The 24,303-nt window shown below is 43.1% G+C and overlaps 1 protein-coding gene across 3 annotated transcripts in view; it reads right to left on the reverse strand.

The window, feature by feature from the left end:
- LOC121580917 (translation initiation factor eIF-2B subunit gamma-like) overlaps positions 1–15,710 on the reverse strand; it is a 43,527-nt gene extending 27,817 nt beyond the window's left edge. The window contains exons 1-5 of one of the 3 annotated variants that reach the window (XM_041896111.1): positions 15,579–15,710; positions 14,058–14,219; positions 12,575–12,732; positions 730–889; positions 249–360 (exon numbers count right to left, since the gene is read on the reverse strand). In XM_041896111.1, the coding sequence (XP_041752045.1) occupies positions 249–360; positions 730–889; positions 12,575–12,732; positions 14,058–14,205 (578 nt within the window). In that variant the 5' untranslated portion in view covers positions 14,206–14,219; positions 15,579–15,710. Of the gene's footprint in view, positions 1–248; positions 361–729; positions 890–12,574; positions 12,733–14,057; positions 14,220–14,487; positions 14,799–15,578 lie in introns of those variants that run through there. The other 2 variants (XM_041896110.2, XM_041896112.2) reach the window with 2 other exon arrangements.
- Positions 15,711–24,303: the final 8,593 nt, after the last annotated feature.

Here is a 24,303-nt window from a genome sequence, read left to right on the forward strand (position 1 = left end):
TGAGGGGAGCCCATTGTTAAAGGTAGACTCAACAACTAAGAGCGGTGAAGCGTGAGGCTAAACTCCCCCACTGTTTTGGTCCCATACCTACCATGCTCTAACAAGCGAACCTATGCACATGCACAGATATTGTGTGGGAAATAAGTCTTGCATCTTGTTCATCGCAATATCTGCAGTGCTGCTTGTGGCAACGTAATTTAGTAGAGTCTACCTTTAACCACTAGATGTGCTGATTCAGTAATACTCACTTTCTCATGATGGACTTCCTGATGACCAGACCTTCGTCCAGGTCGGCCTCGTTGGCCATAAAGAGGAGCCTCTTTCCTGTGCCGTCCACCCCAACAAAGTCCCTCTGCTCCCCTGGGAGAAGGAAGACACCAGAGGAACAATCGCATATAAATGGCTAAGATCTCACCACACGACTAACAAGCTAGCCATCTGCCTGGCTTGTAAACTAACATCTAGGCCTACAGACATTCACTCGGTTTAATAAGACAGATTTAGAAAAAAAAATGTTGATCGCAGATTGTTACATGCGAATAAACAGTTGCTAACCGGGGAATATCCTTTTTAGTGAATGAAGCTTTGAAATGTACCATTTTAACATCCATAAAACTACTGACAGATGACATGAAGTAGTGTTGTGCATTCCCTATTTTTGGTTGACTCAAACTCAATGCAGGATCTGGTGTAATAATGCTTGTTGTGCTATAATCATCTGAATCATACCAGTTTTTTTCTTTCCCTTCTGTCCGGGGACGGTCTCGGTGAACTCATGGGCTTTGCTCATCAGCATGGAGAGGGTGGCGTTGTGGGCCCGGAACAGGTCGACCACCTCGTGGAGGGCAGCGTCCGTTATCAGGTCACAGCTCACCACCAAGATGTCCGTCTGGAGGGAGACATGGAGGAGGACCATACATTCATCAGAATTTGAGAGAGGGAGGATGAGGACCACAGAGTCTCTTTACCTCAAGACACGGAGCAGAGTTCTGTTGGCATGAAACAATACTAATGTTAAGGCAGTTAGTGGGCTTGAGAAGACGATTGGTTTTCACACGAGGATCAGGCCCCATTAAAACAGTTGTAATGTAGCACTGACACTGAGAATATCATAGATGGTATTAGTCAAAAAAGGGCATACCCGTTACCATTAGTTTATCGCCAAACTTTAAAATGAAACAAAAACAGTGATGATCTATGACAATATCCCCTTCAACTTTTTCTAAAGCATGCCCAGGACCCTTTCACATTAGAGTCCATGACATTATTCTGCCTAATAGGAAGAACACCCTTCTAACGAAATTGAATAGACATTAAGCTGTCCCTTGGCAACGCTCAATAAGTTATCACATACTCCAGCTTTGAAATAGTTTATTCCATCCAGCTTTACATTATGCTCAAAACACCCGAGCTTCTTCGCAGCTGTGACATTCATCTCGAACGATGTGCATGAACATATGAGGCAACGATGCTCCATAAAAAGTCCTTAGCGCCTGAAAAGTTTGGTCGTGTTTTTCTTAACGACAGTCACAACAAAAATGGGTTCATAAGGGGGGGCGAAGTGGAGACAGAGATCGAGAGAGTGAGGGAGAGAGAGAGAGATCGAGAGAGGAGATAGAGAGAGAGGTGAAGAGAGATCGAGGGAGCGGATAGGGAGGGTGAACCTCCCTGATAAACATGGTGCTCTCCTAACTCCTAGCGAGGCAGCCTAGCGTAGTGTAGCAAGGGGCACGGGGGAATCAAGCGATAAATCCTACGCTGCATTTGCCATTGTTTCTGTTTGAGATGTCTGGTTCCCATCTGCTCTGGCCATCTTGGGCCTGTGGATAAATAAACAGGGAAGGCGAGTGAGGAGCGGGTCCTGTTAATGCGTGCCTGGCTCTATAAAGGCTGCATGCCTCATTGGGGAAGCCTGGGGAGAGGCCCTGCCGTAACGTTCTACACACGGGGCATGCAGCTCAGCAGTCTGGCTCTGCTCTACTCCACGGTAGCACACATGGCCAACAGATAACAACCAGGCCAGAGCCAGGGCCCCTCAACCCCACTGTCTCTGTCTCGCACTGCTACTGGAAAGAGACTACAGGAGCATCTTCTTCTGCTAATCCCTAACACTATGGTCAGGCTATTTATTTCAGACCTCAAAATACAGGTTTTAATTGTTGGAACAGATGTGTGGGGGTGGGGGTTTGGTTTCAACACTGGTTTCAACACTGAAACCATAGAAGCCTTCAACATAGAAGAAAGATTTTGTGAAGCTCTGAAAAAAAACATTCACAGTAAATCATCACAAAAGTAACTTAAAAAAAACACATATATCCTTTTGAGTGTCCCTTAGCGGCATCAGTTACATTACCACAATGAAAATAGGCTACTTTTATCATATTCAGTTCATATAACTACATATGTACAGTGCCTTCAGAAAATATTCACACCCCTTGACCTTTTCCCCTTTTTGTTGTGCAACAGCCTGAATTTAAAATTGATCAAATTTAGATTTTGTGTCACTGATCTATATACAATACCCCATAATGTCAAAGTGGAATGATGTTTTTATAAATGTTCACAAATTAATAGAAAATGAAAAGCTGAAATGTCTTGAGTCAGTAAGTATTCAACCCTTTTGTTATGGCAAGCCTAAATAAGTTCAGGAGTAAAAATATGCTTAACAAGTCACATAATAAGTTGCATCTGTGCGATAGTAGTGTTTAACATGATTTTTGAACGACTACATCATATTTGTACCCCACACATGCAATTATCTGTAAGGTCCCGCAGTCGAGCAGTGAATTTCAGGCACAGATTCAACCACAAATCCCAGGAAGGTTTTCCAATGCCTCGCAAAGAAGGGCACCTATTGGTAGATGGGTAAAAATAAAATAAAAAAATCAGACATTGAATATCCCTTTTGAGCATGGTGCAGTTATAAATTACACTTGGATGTTGTATCACTACACCCAGTCACTACAAAGATACAGGTTCCCTTCCTAACTACGTTGCCGGAGAGGAAGGAAACCGCTCAGGGATTTCACCATGAGGCCAATGGTGACTTTAATGGCTGTGATAGGAGAAAACTGAGGTTGGATCAACAACATTGTAGTTACTCCACAATACTAACCTAATTGACAGAGTGAAAAGAAGGAAGCCTGTACAGAATAAAAAATATTCCAAAACATGCATCCTGTTTGCAATAAGGCACTAAAATAATACTGCAAAAAATGTCGCAAAGACATTATATTTTTTATCCAGAATACAAAGTGTTATGTTTGGGGCAAATCCAACACATCACTGAGTACCACTCTTATATTTTCAAGCATGGTGGTGGCTGCATCATGTTATGGGTATGCTTGTCATTGGCAAGGACTAGGGAGCTTTTTAGGATAAAAAGAAAGGGAATAGAGCTAAGCACACGCAACATCCTAGAGGAAAACTTGGTTCAGTCTGCTTTCCAATAGACACTGGGAGACAAATTCACCTCTCAGTAGGACAATAGCCTAAAACACAAGGCCAAATATACAATGGAGTTGCTTACCAGGACGATATTGAATGTTCCTGAGTGGCCTAGTTAGGGTTTTGACTTCAAATCTGCTTGAAAATCTATGGCAAGACTTGAAAATGGCTGTCTAGCAATGATGAACAAAAAACTTGACAGAGCTTGAAGAATATTTGAAAGAATAATGGCCAAATATTGTACAATCCAGGTGTGCAAAGCTCTTAGACTTACCCATAAAGACTCACAGCTGTAATCGCTGCCAAAGGTGATTCTAACATATATTGACTTAGGGGGTTGAATACGTATCTAATCAAGATAGTGTTTTATTTTCCATACATAAAATAAATAAATACAGAGTATTTTGTGTAGATTGTTAACAAAAAAATGACAATTAAATCCACTTTAATCCCACTTTGTAACCGAACAAAATGTGGAAAAAGTCAAGGGGTGTGAATACTTTCTGAAGGCACTGTGTCTAATACACGGGTAAGTACATCTGGCCGTACAATGATGTATGCTGTCAACAGCTGGGATAATCCCCCATTAGCTGAAGTCACAATGTCAAAGTAAACCGATCCACTAGGCAGGTCCTAATGGTTAAACATATAGCACTAATTTCTATTTTTGAGTCCCAAGTTAACCAACCATTAAAAGTAGCAAACATCCCTTTGTTGCAGCCGGTCGTGAGGGAGCTGTCTGTCTGTCGCCCCACACGCTGTCCGGTCAGTGGGTTGGTTGGTGGGTCGGAGGCGCACTGACGACTGAAGGTAGTCTGAGCCCTATGTGTTGTTCAAAAGTAGTGAGCTAGATAGCGAGTAGGGTGCCATTTGGGCCGCAGACTGTGTGACACTGGAATGGTGTCAGCTGGAGGATCATCTGACAGGGTTTGTGGCCATTCAGCAGGCCTGATCTCTGGTGGTTAGGTCAGGGCCACCCACACACTGCCTTCCTCCCCTGCCTGGTTCTGCCTGGCTGCCCCAAGGCCCTGCTCCCCTCCCAGACTCCCTCCCAGCCAGGTGAGACCACCCTGAATGTAGCACACTGCAGAGAGGAGAGGAGAGAGGGTGTGTCTATCTGACAAGAGGGCTGTCTCCACACAGTCCATAGACAGACACACACACACACCGCAAGCACACACGCTCACTGAGCAATCAGCCAGACACCTCTGGTTTCAGCAGTTAGGCTAAGTCTCTGCTGAGCACTGTCAACTTGACATTTACAATTGTAGCGAGACATTCCAGTGACAACTGATCTCGATTTAACAGTTTGGGTTATGTGTGCGTTTGACATGAAGAAAATGTTTATTCTATTAAAATGAATAATGTGGAGGGATGCCCTCTTCAATATGCATTTTGTACATACTATACAAATCATGTAGATGAGGCTACGGAGTCTTTCCATGTCATTACAGCAAGCCATGACACCCAACATTATAGCTTGTTTCTGTATTTAGAAACAGGTAAGATTGGCATTCCTGAAACATTTTATTTCATTACATTTTAATCTCAGAGAAATTAAAGCTAATAGATTGCACCCAAATTGGCCATTTTAATTTATAGGATTCAGATAATATCCAATAAATATAGTACCCAACTTCTTCCTACTGAGTAAGAGCTGAGGAATCCCCCCAAATAATCAAAAGCCACCCACAGACGCCCCGCACCCCATGCCTATCCCACTCCGCAGTGCATTCGGAAAGTATTCAGACCCCTTGACTTTTTCCACATTTTGTTACGCTATAGCCTTATTCTAAAATGTATTAAATCTACACACAATACCCCATTATGACAAAGCAAAAACAGATTTTTAGAAATTTTAGCAAATTTTTTTTTTTACTCAGTACTTTGTTGATACACCTTTGGCAGCGATTACAGCCTCGAATCTTCTTGGGTATGACGCTACAAGCTTGGCACACCTGTATTTGGGGAGTTTCTCCCATTCTTCTCTGCAGATCCTCTCAAGCTTTGCCAGGTTGGATGGGGAGCGTCGCTACACAGCTATCTTAAGGTCTCTCCAGAGATTCCCGATCCGGTTCAAGTCCGGGCTCTGGCTGGGCCACTCAAGGACATTCAGAGACTTGTCCCGAAGCCACTCCTGTGTTGTCTTGGCTGTGTGCTTAGGGTCGTTGTCCTGTTGGAAGGTGAACCTTCACCCCAGTCTGAGGTCCTAAGTGCTCTGGAGCAGGTTTTCATCAAGGATCTCTCTGTACTTTGATCCGTTCACCTTTCCCTTGATCCAGCCGCTGAAAAACATCCCCACAGCATGATGCTGCCGCCACCATGCTTCACCGTAGGGATGGTGCCAGGTTTCCTTCAGACGTGACACTTGGCATTCAGGCCAAAGAGTTCAATCTTGGTTTCATCAGACCATATAATCTTGTTTCTCATGGTCTGAGAGTCCTTTTGGTGCCTTTTGGCAAACTCCAAGCAGGCTTTCATGTGCCTTTTACTGAGGAGTGGCTTCCGTCTGGCCACTCTACCATAAAGGCCTGATTGGTGGAGTGCTGCAGAGATGGAGAAGGTACTCCCATCTCCACAGAGGAACTCTGGAGCTCTGTCAGAGTGACCATCGGGTTCTTGGTCACCTCCATGACCAAGGCCCTTCTCCCCCGATTGCTCTGTTTGGCCGGGCAGCCAGCTCTAGGAAGAGTCTTGGTGGTTCCAAACTTCTTCCATTTAAGAATAATGGAGGCCACTGTGTTCTTGGGGACCTTCAATGCTGCAGAAATATTTTGGTATCCTTCCCCAGATCTGTGCCTCGACACAATCCTGTCTCGGCGCTCTACGGACAATTACTTTGACCTCATGGCTTGGTTTTTGGTCTGACATTTATAAAAACCTGTTTTCGCTTTGTCATTATGGGTTATTGTGTGTAGATTGATGAGGAAAAAAAGTTATTTAAATCAATTTTAGAATAAGGCTGTAACGTAATAAAAATGTGGAAAAAGTCAAGGGGTCTGAATACTTTTCGAATGCACTGTAGACAAATCAATTCTCTATGTTTGACAAGTATACTGAACAAAAATATAAACGCAACATGAATATAAGGAAATCAGTCAATTGAAATAAATAAATTAGGCCATAATCTATGGATTTCATATGACTGGGAATACAGATATGCATCTGTTGGTCACAGATACCTTTAAAAAAAAAGTAGGGGTGTGGATCAGAAAAATCACTCAATATCTGGTGTGACCACCATTTGCCTCATGCAGCGTGACATCTCCTTCGCATAGAGTTGATCAGGCTGTTGATTATGGCCTGTGGAATGATGTCCCTCTCATCTTCAATGGCTGTGCGAAGTTGCTGGATATTGGCAGGATCTGGAACATGCTGTCGTACACGTCAATACAGAGCATCCCAAACATGCTCAAATGGGTAACATGTCTGGTGAGTATGCAGGCCATGGAAGAACTGAGACATTTTCAGCTTCCAGGAATTGTGGACAGATCCTTGTGACATGGGGCTGTGCATTATCAGGCTGAAACATAAGGTGATGGCGGCGGATGAATGGCATGACAATGGGCCTCAGGATCTCGTCATGGTATCTCTGTGCACTCAAATTACCATAGATAAAATTCAATTATGTTCGTTGTCCGTAGCTTATGCCTGCCCATAGCATAACCCCACCGCCACCATAAGGCACTCTGTTCAGAACTTTGACAGCAGAAAACCGCTCGCCCACACAACGCCGTACACGTGGTCTGCGGGTGTGGGGCCAGATGGACGTGCTGCCAAATTCTCTATAACGAGGTTATGGTAGAGAAATTAACATTCAATTCTCTGGCAACAGCTCTGGTGGACATTCTTGCAGTCAGCATGCCAATTGCACTCTCCCTTAAAACATCTGTGGCATTGTGTTGTGTGACAAAACTGCACATTTTAGAGTGGCTTTTTTTTGTCCCCAGCACAAGGTGCACCTGTGTAATGATCATGCTGTTTAATCAGCTTCTTGATATGCCACACCCCTGTCAGGTGGATGGATTATTTTGGCAAAGGAGAAATGCTCACTAACACTTTACATGTTGTGTTTATATTGTTGTTCAGTGTAGTATGAAGCTTTGGCTTAAAATATTGCTTATTTTTACTATGTAATGTATCTGGTGATGTTTTTTTTCCCCTGTTCAGAGAAATTAGTAATTGAGGTCGCTTGCATTATTTACCATCAACCGGCCGTGATTGGGAGTCCCATAGGGCGGCACACAATTGGCCCAGCGTCGTCTGAGTTTGGCCGGTGTAGGCCGTCATTGTAAATAAGAATTTGTTGCCATAAAGGTAAAATAACTAAAAATAAATATAAACAGTCCAGAAATGTAATGGCATGGTGCCCCCATTGATTTTGTTATAATAAGAACATGGCATAAGCCATGGCAAAATGTGTAGAATTGCAGGAAATTAGCTTTAAAACAGCAACATTTTGGGGATGGTAAACCTTTTATGACAACTGATGCTTCCTCTCCTTCAGTTTCGAACTAAGCATGTAACTGTGTTGACAGATTGATCTACAAGTCATTTTGCATGCCTAACAACCCCAGGGAATATCAGTAGCCCAGTCAAAGTGCTCACTATGTCCAGCTTCGCGCGCTGACCAATGCGAGGTAGGCAGTCTGTTCCAGATCTTGCACATCCGCGCGGCACCTAAAGCATTCAAGTGTTAAAATGGCTTGCGTGATATTAGGCTTTATTAGTGGAGTGATGCCAAGAGTGTGCAAAGCTGTCATCAAGGCAAAGGGTGGCTATTTGAAGAATCTCAAATATAAAATATATTTGGATTTGTTTAACACTTTTTTGGTTATTACATGATTCCATATGTGTTATTTCATAGTTTTGATGTCTTCACTATTATTCTACAATGTAGAAAACAGTAAAAATAAAGAAAAACCCTTGAATGAGTATGTGTGTCCAAACTTTTGACTGGTAGTGTATATTTTATTGGCTATGTCATAGCTCATTTGTAACGATAAATATTGTTACATTACTAGCTCAAACACTTAATCTGCAAAAATGACAAGTTCATTAGTGGGTGATGGTGATTTCAGGTGATAGATGCCTAGTCTCCTTTAAGGCTCAGATCAGGTGCCTACATAGTACATACATACAGTACATATTTTACACACAAACACAAACTCACTATATACATACATCATTTACACACGTCAGCTCAGACAGATCCTGCTCAGAGAGGCCCAGCTCTTGAGCACCATCAGAATGGAAAATTAATGTATTTATGCAACAAATATTAGTGCATCGAATCATATCGCATCGAATAGCATCGATTCATTCTCTAATCAAACCGCACCGAATCGTTTCAAACTAAAACATATTCCTGTGTCGTATCGGATATTGGGTACTATATTTATTGAATATTATCTGAATCCTAGAAATTAAAATGGCCCATTTGGGTGCAATCATTTAGCGTAATTTCTCAGAGATCAAATGATATTTCAGGACAATCTGAGATGGTGGGGGTCAAAATCCTCATGCTTTTTAAGGTGGAACGACCTTACTAATAGCCTACAATAGTAAGAATTGCATTGAAATTACAATTCGTATATAATAATTCTAATTTATACCTCATCTCCAACACATGTAATATCAGAAAACGAAGATTCAGTGGTTTAAACTTATTTAAGCCTAATTCTAATTGTGATTATACAGAGTGTAGTCTCTTCTATTGTATGCACTTACGACAGAGGGGAGCTCTACCAAAAGCTGTGTGTGTGTGTGTGTGTGTGTGTGTGCGTGCGCATGGTAGGGAATAGCAAGAACTCCTGACCTCCCACTCTCACTCAACCATGTCTCCTGTGTCCCCACTCACATGAAAAGCATGCTGCTCTGTGTCATACATACTGGTCTCACTGCTGCTTCTTCCCCAGAATCTCCAACCAAGTAAATAGGGGTAAACGTCAATGTGGCATAATGCTTCATCACTGCATTGAACACAAAGTGCTTGGACACTAATCCTTTTTCAATAGGTGACTTTAGGCAAATGGAACAGTATTTAGTCAGATACACCCATCATTCTCCAGGCGCAGTGTGTTCGTGTGAGGAGGCGGTCTGGGAGTGGAGAGACGACAGAGTGATTCCTATGCAGGGATTTGGAGCCCCGTTGCCAGGTTTCTTCTCTCATCACCTCAGTGTCTGTTTGTGTTCTGTGCAATTCAATGCCTTTAATCTACGTGACTCTGGTGGATTAGGAATAAAGGCATGTGGAGGCACTGGGAGGGAAGGAAGGGAGCATGCTGGAGCCAGTCCTATCCTCTCCCTGGAGGCCAGCTGAGCCCGGTTGGTTCTGTTTGCCCCCAGACAGTCAATGGATCTGTATTTGCTTTAGTAATGTGGCTTTACTGTAAATTTTAACGCAAACAGGGAGTCTGAATAGGGACTCATGATGAGCCACACGCTCACTCTTAAGTCTGAACTTGTCTTAATAATTACAGTTGAAGTTGGAAGTTTACATACACCTTACCCAAATACATTTAAACTCAGTGTTTCACAATTCCTGACAACTCAGCTGTTCACAATTCCTGACATTTAATCCTAGTAAAAATTCCCTGTTTTAAGTCAGTTAGGATCACCACTTTATTTTAAGAATGTGAAATGTCAGAATAATAGTAGAGAGAATGATTTATTTCAGCTTTTATTTCTTTCATCACATTCCCAGTGGGTCAAAAGTTTACATACACTCAATTAGTATTTGGTAGCATTGCCTTTAAACTGTTTAACTTGGGTCAAATGTTTCGAGTAGCCTTCCACAAGCTTCCCACAATAAGTTGGGTGAATTTTGGCCCATTCCTCCTGACAGAGCTGGTGTAACTGAGTCAGGTTTGTAGGCCTCCTTGCTCGCACACGCTTTTTCAGTTTTGCCCACACATTTTCTATAGGATTGAGGTCAGGGCATCGTGACGGCCACTCCAATACCTTGACTTTGTTGTCCTTAAGCCATTTTGCCACAACTTTGGAAGAATGCTTGGGGTCATTGTCCATTTGGAAGACCCATTTGCGACCAAGCTTTAACTTCCTGACTGATGTCTTGAGATGTTGCTTCAATATATCCACATCATTTTCTTTCCTCATGATGCCAACTATTTTGTGAAGTGCACCAGTCCCTCCTGCAGCAAAGCACCCCCACAGCATGATGCTGCCACCCCCGTGCTTCACGGTTGGGATGGTGTTTGTCGGCTTGCAAGCCTTCCCCTTTTTCCTCCAAACATAACGATGGTCATTATGGCCAAACAGTTCTATTTTTGTTTCATCAGACCAGAGGACATTTCTCCAAAAAGTACGATCTTTGTCCCCATGTGCAGTTGCAAACCGTAGTCTGGCTTTTTTATGGCGGTTTTGGAGCAGTGGCTTCTTCCTTGCTGAGCGGCCTTTCAGGTTATGTCGATATAGGACTCGTTTTACTGTGGATATAGATACTTTTGTATCTGTTTCCTCCAGCATCTTCACAAGGTCCTTTGCTGTTGTTCTGGGATTGATTTGCACTTTTCGCACCAAAGTACGTTAATCTCTAGGAGACAGAATGCGTCTCCTTCCTGAGCGGTATGACGGCTACGTGGTCCAGGGTGTTTATACTTGCGTACTATTGTTTGTACAGATGAACGTGGTACCTTCTGAGGTCTTGTCTGATTTCTTTTGATTTTCCCATGATGTCAGGCAAAGAGGCACTGAGTTTGAAAGTAGGCCTTGAAATACATCCACAGGTACACCTACCAGAAGCTTCTAAAGCCATGACATCATTTTCTGGAATTTTCCAAGCTGTTTAAAGGCACAGTCAACTTATTGTATGTAAACTTCTGACCCACTGTAATTGTGATACAGTGTGTTAACAATTGTTGGAAAAATGATTTGTGTCATGCACAAAGTAGATGTCCTAACCAACTTGCCAAAACTATAGTTTGTTAACAAGAAATGTGTGGAGTGGTTGAAAAATGAGTTTTAATGACTCCAACCTAAGTGTATGTAAACTTCCGACTTCAACTGTATATAGTTACAATACCAACTAGTATAAAACCATAACAAAAATCATTGAATATCATCTAATTTTGACAATCAAAAAATAAAAAGAATATAGACCCCTCTGGGTCCAAGCGATCCCAGACCCAGATTCCCCACATGTATCCCTGTACGGGCTCCAGAATGCTACAGACCAGGGTGGGTTTCAGTGATCCGCTCAGTGCATTGGACAGCAACGGACTGCTTCTGACATCATCTGTTTGGAGAGCAGCGAGGGGAGGGGGAGGGAGGGGAATGGTTGGCGGGAAGGGATGGGGGAGGCAGGTTTTCAGCAGGTGAAATGAGGCCCTTCGCTTAGCCGGGGCCAGGAACGCACGGATCAGTGGTCGCCCAGCGGCACACAGGATCTCCTGCTTCAATAGCCTTGCTGACCTCAGTCTTTCCATACTGTGTCCAGGTGAAACATGGGGCGCCTGTCTTCTATAGGCTCATTCAGGGGCTAGTAGTACCCTCGCTCCCTCACTGGATGAACCACCCCCACCTCCCCCCTACCCACATGGCCCGGTAAAAATACTGACACACTGTGAGAACATTTGTGCAGGCATTTTTTCCCTTTCCTTCTTTGAAATAATCAGTCATCCGTAGAGCCTAAAGCTGACTCTGTGGCCCCCCAAATGTCAAAGCAATTAATCATTGATTCCACTTTATCTACGAGGTGCTCTACTATGAGACAGTGTTGACTTGGACTGTTGGACATACACTAATATGGTCTGTATTGATACACCTGTACAGTATATTGATACAAAGCCTATTCAAAATGTAATTAAAAGCGTATTGAAATCTCAAGTTTAGGGATGATACACTAAATTGTAATTAATGTTGAAAGTCAAATCTCAACTTGAAATCAGTTTATCCAACTCCCAGTCTTCTAGCAAATCTCCCATTGACTTCAATGCATGATTTACATCAAATTTCAAGTAATACACCCATAACTCAGTTAGGACGTATCCATCAGGTGCACCCACAGTAGATCCAGGCAATACGGTGGAAGAGAGAGCAGCCAATCTGGCTATGAGATCAACTGTCTATGTATGCGTCCCAAATTGCAGGGTGCCATTTGACCCACCTTGACTTTCTGCTGGATGTGTCTGAGGGCGTCTGCGGTGCCCATGTCAGCATCCTCCTGGATACACACCACGTCTAACTTCATCTTCACATCCAGCTTCATCTTGGGGTCTGTGCTGATCATCTTCTGCACCTCTTTGGTTGTGATGACAATTACCTCTATAGAGGACAAATAAAGACATTTAGAAAGACTAAACCCAGTCAAACAAATGGGACAGATGACCATGACCGAACATATTAGACAATGTGCTTACACTTAAAATGGAAACCATGCTTGTGAGGTATTTTCTAAAGAGATTTATATACACAACGAGAACATTGCAAGGAAGTCTTGTAAGGGAGTCTTGACTGTATAAATGTTTCATCCAAACTAGTTTGCTTACTGTTGCGTTATTTAGCCTTGTAAAATCTAATTGCAGGGCCTTACTAGTTGGCTTCTCACAGTAAGTACTGCCACACATGAAGTTACTATAGGGACTGGAAGGGCTCTGACTAGACTAAGTATTCCAGGTGGGATAGTACGTAAACTTTCGCTACATTATCTCCATTTGCAAACTCCCTATAGCCTATTTGTCTGCACTAATTAGTGAAACTGGACTCCTATTAACAACAATAGCAGTTAGCTTGAGCTTTTTTTGTAAGATAAAACCTCACTGTAGGCTACTTCAACACTAAGGATAATGAGGAACTCAAAAAAAAATCCCTCAAAAACCAACTCACTCCTAACCAGACACACCACACCTTCTAGAAGATTGATACTCCAGTGGAGGGCCCTGACGTACACTTTACTGAAGCACACAGGTGGCAAAGAACAGCTTTCCCAGACCACAGTGGATGGCTATGAAAGTTACAACTAGGCCGAAAGGAGTCCTATATCAAGCCCTGAGGCATATGATTAGAGGGGAAAATAGTAGTCTCTATAACAATCTGTCATTTATCCCCCAACAATTACCTTTGACTTATCATTACCCAAATGTAGCCTGACTGGTGAGGCCTGGCAGCAAACTGACCACAGCCTGGACCTATAAACACTGTAAATAGGTCTACAGTACCCATGCATTCACTTGGTCTTAACTGCAATGTTTAAGTATGTTAGCTAAACTCACGTACACCAAAAAACATGTTAGCTAGGCTATAGGCCAACTCCTCCTTATGTGAAACAAATACTATGTAACGCATCTAGGAGTAGGAGGCCATGGTATTGTAAAGGTGGTATATGCCCTTTTAGAAATAATGGCTCTGCAACTGAGAGCACTAGAGCAGTACTTTTTATTGACAGTCTCTAAGTGACATTTAATGGGCCATTGCTTACAAACTACTGATACTGCCCACACACATGCAACTCTTATTCTGAAAACGGGAAGCATCTACCAGTGAGGCTGTCTAACTGGTTGTTGTAGTACACAAAACCATGAAAAAATGTGCAACTGTAATACACCAAAGTGGGTTTGATTGGATCAAGCCATAAATGTAGAGAATATTACCTTCAAACCCCACTCTCTCCAGCAGGTTGAGGGGGTACCAGATGAGGGGCTTGTTCCCTACAGGTAGCAGAGGTTTGGGGGTGTTGTAGGTCAGGTCCATCATACGAGACCCACCACCAGCGGCCATCAATACCGCCTGCAGCTCCATCTGCTGTTATACACCTGGAACACACACACACACACACACACACACACACACACACACACACACACCGGGTCCAATTTATGTGACCACATCAACATGATTGTACTGATAACCAGACTTGCTCTCTTGTTGACACCATACAGTTAGCAAATTCTTGCATTATCCCAAAAACGTGATCCGGCCAAAGCAAGCACACAAATTGATTCAATACGTGCAAAAAGTAATACCAAATTGTCAGGTTATGACTCCTAGTAGTAGATTAAGCAAATCACATGCGTGACCTACCTGTTGGATAACGTCAACTGGTTTATTCAGCAGCAACACGCTTGTCACCCAAATGACAGCCCTGTACTGTCACTGTTTACAAGCTAGCTACCCAAGAGCTCTTAATCCTGAAAGGTTACACAGCCTCAACCGAGATATAAAATATCGTGATCTTATTATAATATGTAAAGACCTTCACCGATACGTTGTAATAACTTTTAGTCAAATAATAAAACAATATTAGAGACAGTTCGATAAACTGACTAGCGGAATGCAAGCTTGTATGATGACACTTTGCTACCATTGATGAAATCAGTCCGGGAGAAAACTAGAGCCGGTGTATATACAGTTCCTACCTGCAGTCATTGGTCAGAATATAACAATTCAGGATTTACACAGTAAAAAACAACGCTAGCGTCATTATCATTACCATCATCATCATCATCATCATCATCATAACCATCATCATCAAGATGTTTGTAGTTTGTTTTTGTGAGAATGAGATCACTTTTGGCTTTTTCACATTTCTGCTGTTTTACATTAGATCCTATCACAGATTTTTATCTAGGCTATCACCATGTTCATTTGCTATTTTGTTGACCTGCTCATTTGAAAACGTTGATGTTTTTAAATGTTTCTATTAAGTTTATTATCATGATTTTATCATTTAAAAAATCTATTTTTAGGAAAGGAAAGCTGAACATGTACTGTGTGTGTCTTTACATGGAGAGCATTCCTACAGATGTAGGATATTAATTGGAGCCAGTTTGCTACAGCAGGAAAATATTCCTGCAGCAAGACGAAATGTGAATGATTATGTGGATTATAATGAATGGACATTTTTCTAGGGGTTGATACATTTTTCGTAAGGGCAAATCCAGTCTGAATTTTCAAAGTAGAACTTTAGAATACTTTTTAAAACTCAAATACACTATACATTTGTATTTCCTGTAGTGCAGGACAATTCTCAGCAACAAAAGAGTGATCAAGTTAAGATCCTACATCTGTAAGGATTCACACCAGTAATTTCCAGGCCAGGCTGAGGCCCCCACCAGTGCAGATTACCAGCCACCCAGCTCCTCCAGACAGAGCCCAAACCCCAATTCACAGACCTCCGATGTAACAGCAAATTGAACGCTGGGAATGTGGCTTGGCTTTGTTTTCTCTGGACGGGAGATGAGCTTCATTGGTAGCTGCCTGTAGAGGAAACATTGGAATAACAGGACAGGCTGCTGCAGTTCACTCTGAAGAGAGGGAGAAAAAGGGAGAGAGGGAGAAAAAGAGTGAACACTAACAGACATTGCTGTTAAATGGACATTTCTTACCTCTCGTCCAGCACCTTTGCTGTTGTTCTTCATTTATACAGTGTAACTTTGTAAATGTTCAGTGACTTAACTATGAGAAAACATTTGAAACTCCTTCTGGTCACCTTGACATAGCGCTGCTCAGACACAAGAATGTTTACTGTGGTGAAAAACAGCTATTAGACCACCCGGATAATCATGTGTTGATGATGGGAGCAAAGTTTGCCAACTGGCATATAATGTAGTAGTCTACCTCCTCAATAGAGAGGTACACAACTGAACCACTGATATTTTGCCAACAAAATCCCATTTAACGATCACAAACAAATATTACTAGTACAGTATTAACATTTTTATCACAAGCTAAACACACATTTAATTTTAATGATATGGAAGGCATAAATAATTAGTTTATCCCTGAAAAATATTTTCAAAACCACCTTATGGTAGCCTATCAAAAAGGGACAGTTAACCTTGTTTCATCTTAAACTTTCAAGTGTTTAACTTTGACATGCAAATCAATTAAAAAAATATATAGTACAACTCTGCATAACATCCAAGTATGACTTTTTACTTTGTCTGAAATTTTATAAGAATCTGACCCTGATGATCCCATGAGAGGCTAACTTTGGACTGGCTGTGTAACTCAAAATGGGTGTAGAATACAGGAGCATGTATTCATCTGAGAGGGTATACAAGCCATGGACAAAAGATCTTCATTATTCAAACCTGGCTAACATGACATGCTCCTACAAAAAATGGCCCTTCCCATCAACCACCCTTTACTAGGTGTTTTCTACATGCAGGTGGCATCACTCGTCATAAAAAAGTGTTCTGGCTGAAATTAAGGCTGTCATAAAAGTCAACCCATAGCACTGACACTCTGTGAGATAACCCCCTTACCTTTTTACAACATGATCATGATATTCCACATGTCTGCCCCAAAACAAAAGGAGGTCCTGTTGATACACTATATACAAAAGTATGTGGACACCCCTTCAAATTAGTGGATTTGGCTATTTCAGCCACACCCGTTGCTGACAGGTGTATAAAATCAAGCACACAGCCATGCAATCTCCATAGACAAACATTGGCAGTAGAATGGCCTTACTGAAGAGCTCAGTGACTTTCAACGTGGCACCGTCATAGGATGCCACCTTTCCAACAAGTCAGTTTGTCAAATTTCTGCCATGCTAGAGCTGCCCCGGTCAACTGTAAGTGCTGTTATTGTGAAGTGGAAACGTCTAGGAGCAACTCAGCCTCGATGTGGTAGGCTACACAAGCTCACAGAACGGAACCGGCAAGTGCTGAAGCGTGTAGCGCGTAAAAATCGTCTGTCCTCGGTTGCAACACTCACTACCAAGTTCCAAACTGAAGCTGGAAGCAACTTAGCACAAGAACTGTTCGTCGGGAGCTTCATGAAATGGGTTTCCATGGCCGAGCAGCTGCACACAAGCCTAAGATCACCAGGAGCAATGCCAAGCGTCAGCTGGAGTGGTGTAAAGCTTGCCGCCATTGGACTGTGGAGCAGTGGAAACACGTTCTTTGGAGTGATGAATCATGCTTCACCATCTGTCAGTCCGACAGACGAATCTGGGTTTGGCGGATGCCAGGAGAACGCTATCTGCCCGAATGCATAGTGCCAACTGTAAAGTTTGGTGGAGGAGGAATAATGGTTTGGGGCTGTTTTTCATGGTTCGGGCTAGGCCCCTTAGTTACAGTGAAGATAAATCTTAACACTACAGCATACAATGACATTCTAGATGATTCTGTGCTTCCAACTTTGTGGCAACATTTTGGGGAAGGCCCTTTCCAGTTTCAGCATGACAATGCCCCAGTGCACAAAGCGAGGTCCATACAGAAATTGTTTGTCGAGTTCGGTGTGGAAGAACTTGACTGGCCTGTACAGAGCCCTGACCTCAAACCCATCGAACACCTTTGGGATGAATTGGAACACCGACTGAGAGCCAGGCCTAATCGCCCAACATCAGTGCCCGACCTCACTAATGCGCTTGTGGCTGAATGGAAACAAGTCCCCACAGCAATGTTCCAGCATCTAGTGGAAAGCCTTCCCAGAAGAGTGGAGGCTGTTATAGCAGCAAAGGGGGGACCAACTCCAAACTAATGCCCATGATTTTGGAAGGAGATGTTCGACGAGCAGGTGTCCACATACTTTTGGTCATGTAATGTAACTTATATTAATGTGACTAGTAGAACATGTGTTTTTCAGTATTCTGGCACAAAGTACAGACCAAGGAAGTGTCTTAAAATGGTAAATTAATGTTTATAAAAGGTATTATAAGACCATGCTATTTTCTTGCTGTGCTATACCTCCAAAACAAATGTGAGTGCTTTGAAAATATCAGATATGTTTTTTATATGGTTATCCAATAGACACCCTGGATGCAGGGCAATGATTCCAAGACTGATTGGAATGACCCCATGACTGATTGATTTAATAACTTATTTCCAAAAGTTAGATCTACTATGTTGGCATACTGTGCAACTTGAGAGTATTAGTATTTTCTTACAGATCAATTTCAACCTCTACACACAGACTCCACACATGGCATTCTATTTTCAGAAAGTACAAGAAAAAAAACTTGTCACTAATAAGATTTGTCTTTCATCTTTCTGTTGGAAATTAGTTAGATGCAAAATTATGGAAATGCAGATGCAAGACTTCACAACTTCATAACCCATTGCAAATCCACTGACCCTGGATCATGACAATCAAAGCCTGACCATTTTGTCAATCAAAGGTATTGATGTAAATAACTATTTTAGGGTCATAATGAGAATAAAGAGATAGAGAGAAGGCCCTGCCTGAACCAGAAGGCTGCCACAGACTTGAAGCTCTACTGTGATTTCCTCTGATTTCCTTTTCCTAGCTGTAGCAGCTCTTGTAAATCATTCCCAATTCCCTTAAACAAGCCAGTTGGATTGGGTTGGGTTATATCATAAACATTCACCGGCCAGACCACCCAGGGAGTGTGTCTTGGGCCCGACCGCCGCCTCCCTCTGAGTTGCAGTGCGGCCGAAGCACAACATGCTCAGTGTGGTTTGTGTTTGCGCCACTTCCAGGGCCAGTGCTGGGGCCCCAGCTGCCATGGAAACAAAAACAGGCCCATTCACGGTCATCCACCGATGACATAGATAAACATACTATCTGAGCCTGTCTGTTTGTCCCACACATTTCAGATTTTTTTCTCCTACAGGAAGCAGCGAAAGGACGTCATTCACAGGATTTCCTGACATGATAGCATAGTACAAAGCATGAGATTCTTGTTGGGACAAGTTGAATAGTATGAAAACACTTTTATCATCTGCCTGAAAGATTAAGGATTAAGGGAAAAGTGATGACGTGATATGTAGGTTAACTATATAAAACTCTTGAATTCTTCAGAAAAAGGTGGTGTATTTAAAATAAACATTTAATGATATTGATCAATTGTTTATGAATGTAGAAAGAATTTCCAAGAGATAAAGGGTAAAGAAAACAATTTGTATTTTATTTTTCACTTGCATACTCTAATTCTAGAGCCTGAAACAAGACAATTTCCATTCCAAGACATGGTAATCATGGAGTTTATACTGTTATTAATACGTTTAAGGCATATCTGCTCCAGCACTATAGCTTACCCCTCCAGCACCGTGGAGTGTTTTGACAGTTTGGAAAAATCTTTGACTGCCTTCTCAGAATGCCTCACTCGACATCCAGTAAACTTCGATTGATTTCAGTCAACTTCAAACATGCTGTAAACTTCAAAAGTCAAACTTTCAGTAAACATTCGAACTTTTTAATTTCTCTGAATAGGTTTATTGTCATGCAATGTGGTTACATTGCTATCTATTATACTCTGATTTGGGATTATGAGAAATGAGAGGAAACTCTTTGAAACAGTGAAACTAGCCTTTGACACAATCCTTTAGCTTACGTGTATCATATTTTCTAGCGGTTGGTAATTATAATTACTGTAATTGCAATGATCTGCTTCATAAAACATTATTCTCGTATACATTCTTTTCACATTTACGTAGGCAAAGCACCATTGACCTCAACATGAAAAGGTCCAAGACACAGGTGGTAGACACAGGAAATATCTCGACTGCATGGTTTTGATGAGCCAAAGCAATAAACAGTGGGCAACTCCCTGCCGGAAGGGTCTGGCATGTCTGTGCGCTGTGCTGTGTGAGTGCTGAGTGCATGTGTCAAGTCTGTGACTGTTTTACACATTTCTGGCATTGTTCATATTTCTACTGCTTAATGATTCCCATAACTCCGGGCAGCTTGTAGTTTGGCTAGTTTGGTATAAAAAGGACCAGTGGATGAAGAGATAGGAGTTTACTCTACTGTAGGCCTAGATTTACAGTAAAAGTCCCAACCAAACAGGGATGAGGGAGAACGGGGGGGTATGTTGTGGGTTTTATAATCGTATGAAAACATGAAGGTTGTTCCTTGGTCGTGCCAACAGAAATTCCCCTCCTCTGGCACCAATTGTGGTTTATACAGCAACATCTACAGTATGTACCTAAAACATAAGCACATCATCACCCTTTATAGTTGATCCTATAGGAGGTTGATTGAGTGTGTGATTCTGTGCTTCTTTGTGTATGTGTGCGTGTGTGTTTATGCGTGCAGACATCTGTGTGTGGTACAGGCCATGTTGGTGACAGCCCTAACTCTACTGGGGCCTGTTTTTGGGGGGTGCCCAGCGAGGCAAAGCCACAAGAGTGCAAACAGCACCCTACCCAGACCCTCTGATCTCTGTGTGTGTCTCCTCTCCTCTGGCTGTGTCCGCCCAGCAGGCCTCTGTCTGTCTGTCTGTCTGTCTGTCTGTCTGTGAGGTCCTTTAACCACCATGATCCCCTTAGCCTCCCCACACTGCAGACAGCCACAGCTCCACTGGGTATCCCCATGCACACACACACAGTGGTCAGCCAGAGGCATTCTGGGGCAGAATCCACACTGACTCACTCATTACATGTCGCTGACTGTCCTCCTGTTACACAGCATATGTTCCATCTCTCTTTTGGGCTGAGTCCCAAATGGCACGCTATTCCCTAATCAGTACACTACTTGGGCTCTGGTCAAAAGTAGTGCACTATATAGGGAATAAGGAGCCATTTGGGATGGGCCCCATGTCCATTATTCTGCCTGCCTGGGTCCCTCTGCTCTGTGGTCTGGCATGTGGCCTTGAGCTGGCCGAAGGGAAGCAGTACATCTAGGCCTCGGGCTAAAGGGGAGGATATAAAAGTCTGGAATTAGGTCCAGTAACATGCTGTGATTTATCCCCGGATTATCCCTGGATCTTGTCGTGATGTGCGTTTTGTCCTATATTTTTAGTTTTAATCCCAGCCCCCGTCCTCGCAGGAGGCCTTTTGCCTTTCGGTAGGCCGTCATTGTAAATAAGAACTTGTTCTTAACTGACTTGCCTAGTTACATAAAGGTGAAATAAAATAAACGTGAAGGAGAGTGATTTGTGATTTGACTGATGTTGAAATGTCTTGGAGAGTGTATAGTTGTAGAATAACTATTATGCGTTAATCTAAAGTGTTGTTCATGCCATGATATGTTTATCGAAAAGGATCAGGGGAGAGAATTACTGAGATAAATATGTAATGTTCACAATCATGCTGATTATGAGATCCATCTCAATTTTTATAAAAGCGCTACTATATTCAGTGGTAGTACATTACTGTGAGCCCGGTAACTTGACTGAATTAAAGATGGCACCCAAACACATACATTATATGAGTTAGGCCTTACTTAAATACTGAATAATTCCCAGACTAAGAGGGAGGTACGCTGGCACACATCCCCCTGAAGAGAAAGACTTGTCATCGAGACAGATATCCAGCTGTCTTAATCACAGCTTTAGTGAGAACATTACTCACCGGGCTTTGGGCTAATTTGGCCATGCACAGTAATTCGGCAAAAAATTCCTCTGTTTCCCTGAAGTGTCTGCCAGGCTTGCAGTGAAGTCGGAAGCAGCACTGTGGCTTTGGCTTAGCACTGTGTGAGGTCCTCCTCCACCTTCACAGGGTGAGCAGTCTGCTGGCAGAACAAACATGGGTGGGACTACACCATATACAACCATGCTCAAATCACACACTCTGATTTCATTAAGCAGGGCCTGGGCTGAGTCATGGACCTTGCATCTCTCTCTCTCTCTCTCTCTCTCTCTCTCTCTCTCTCTCTCTCTCTCTCTCTCTCTCTCTCTCTCTCTCTCTCTCTCTCTCTCTCTCTCTCTCTCTCTCTCTCTCTCTCTCTCTCTCTCTTATTTCTCTCAAATTTTGTGCACAAATTTGTTTACATCCCTGTTGGTGAGCATTTCTCCTTTGCCTAGATAATTCAGCCACCTGACAGGTGTGGTATATAAAGAAGCTGATTAAACAGCATGATCATTACACAGGTGCACCTTGTGCTAGGGAACAATAAAAGGCCAGTTTTGTCACACAACACAATGCCACAGACGTCTCAAGTTTTGAGGGAGCATGCAATTGGCATGCTGATTGCAGGAAGGTCCACCAGAGCTGTTGCCAGATAATTTAATTTTAATTTCTCTACCATAAGCCGCCTCCAAAGTTGTTTTAGATAATTTGGCAGTTTGTCCAACTGGCCTCACAAATGCAGACCACGTGTAACCATACCAGCCCAGGACCTCCACATCCAGCTTCTTCACTTGCGGGATCGTCTGAGACCAGCCACCAGGCCTGCTGATGAAACTGTGGGTTTGCACAACCAAAGAACTTCTGCACAAACTGTCAGAAACCATCTCAGGGAAGCTTATCTGTGTACTCGTCTTCCTCACCAGGGTCTTGACCTGACTGTATTTCGACGTTGTAACCGACTTCAGTGTGCAAATGCTCACCTTCGATGGCCACTGGCATGCTGGAGAAGTGTGCTCTTCACGGATTAATCCTGGTTTCAACTGTACCGGGCAGATGGCATGTATGGTGTCGTATGGGCTTATGGTTTGCTGATGCCAACATTGTGAACAGTGTGCCCCATGGTGGCAGTGGGGTTATGGTATGGGCAGGAATAAGCTATGGACAACGAACACAATTGCATTTTATTGATGGCAATTTGAATGCAAAGAGATACCCTGAAGAGATCCTTAGGCCCATTGTCGTGCCATTCATCCGCTGCTATCACCTCATGTTTCAGAATGATAATGCACGGCCCCATGTCGCAAGGATCTATCCACAATTCCTGGAAGATGAAAATGTCCCAGTTCTTCAATGGCCTACATACTCACCAGATATGACACCCATTGAGCATGTTTGGGATGCTCTGGATCAACGTGTACGACACCGTATTCCAGTTCCCGCCAATATCTAGCCACTTCGCACAGCCATTGAAGAGGAGTAGGACAACATTTCACAGGCCACAATCAACAGCCTCCTATGCGAAGGAGATGTCACGTTGCATGAGGCAAATGGTGGTCACACCAGATACTGACTGGTTTTCTGATCCATGCCCCTACTTTTTTTTAAGGTACACTACAATACCAAAAGTGTGTATACACCTGCTCATTACAAAATCATGGGCATTAAAATGGAGTTGGTCCACCCTTTGCTGCTATAACAGCATCCACTCTTCTGGGAAGGCTTTCCACTAGATGTTGGAACATTGCTGCGGGGACTTGCTTCCATTCAGCCACAAGAGCATTTGTGAGGTCGGGCACTGATGTTGGGAGACTAGGCCTAGCTCGCAGTCGGCGTTCGAATTCATCCCAAAGGTGTTCGATGGGGTTGAGGTCAGGGCATGCTGAAACAGGAAAGGGCCTTCCCCAAACTGTTGCCACAAAGTTGGAAACACAGAATCACCTAGAATGTAATTGTATGCTGTAGCATTAAGATTTCCCTTCACTGGAGATAAGGGGCCTAGACTGAACCATGAAAAACAGCTCCAGACCATTATTCCTCCTCCACCAAACGTTACGATTGGCAGTATGCATTCAGGCAGGTAGAGTTCTCCTGGCATCCGCCAAACCCAGATTCGTCTGTCAGACTGCCAGATTGTGAAGCGTGATTCATCACTCCAGAGAACGCATTTCCACTGCTCCAGAGTCCAATGGCGGCGAGCTTTACACCACTTCAGCTGACGCTTGGCATTGCTCCTGGTGATCTTAGGCTTGTGTTTGGCTGCTCGGCCATGGAAACCCATTTCATTAAGCTCCAGAAGAACAGTTCTTGTGACGTTGCTTCCAGAGGCAGTTTGGAACTCGGTGGTGAGTGTTGCAACCGAGGACAGACGATTTTTATGCGCAACACGCTTCAGCACTCGGCGGTCCTGTTCTGTGAGCTTGTGTGGCCTACCACTTCGCGGCTGAGCCGCTGTTGCTCCTAGACGTTTCCACTTCATAATAATAGCACTTACAGTTGACCGGGGCAGCTCTATAAGCGCAGAAATTTGATGAACTGACTTGTTGGAAAGGTGCCACGTTGAAAGTCACTAAGCTTTTCAGTAAGGCCATTCTACTGCCAATGTTTGTCTATGGAGAGTGCATGGCTGTGTGCTTGATTT

The sequence above is a fragment of the Coregonus clupeaformis genome, chromosome 14 (genome assembly GCF_020615455.1).
Source record: "Coregonus clupeaformis isolate EN_2021a chromosome 14, ASM2061545v1, whole genome shotgun sequence".
In the NCBI taxonomy this organism is placed as follows: Eukaryota; Metazoa; Chordata; class Actinopteri; order Salmoniformes; family Salmonidae; genus Coregonus; species Coregonus clupeaformis.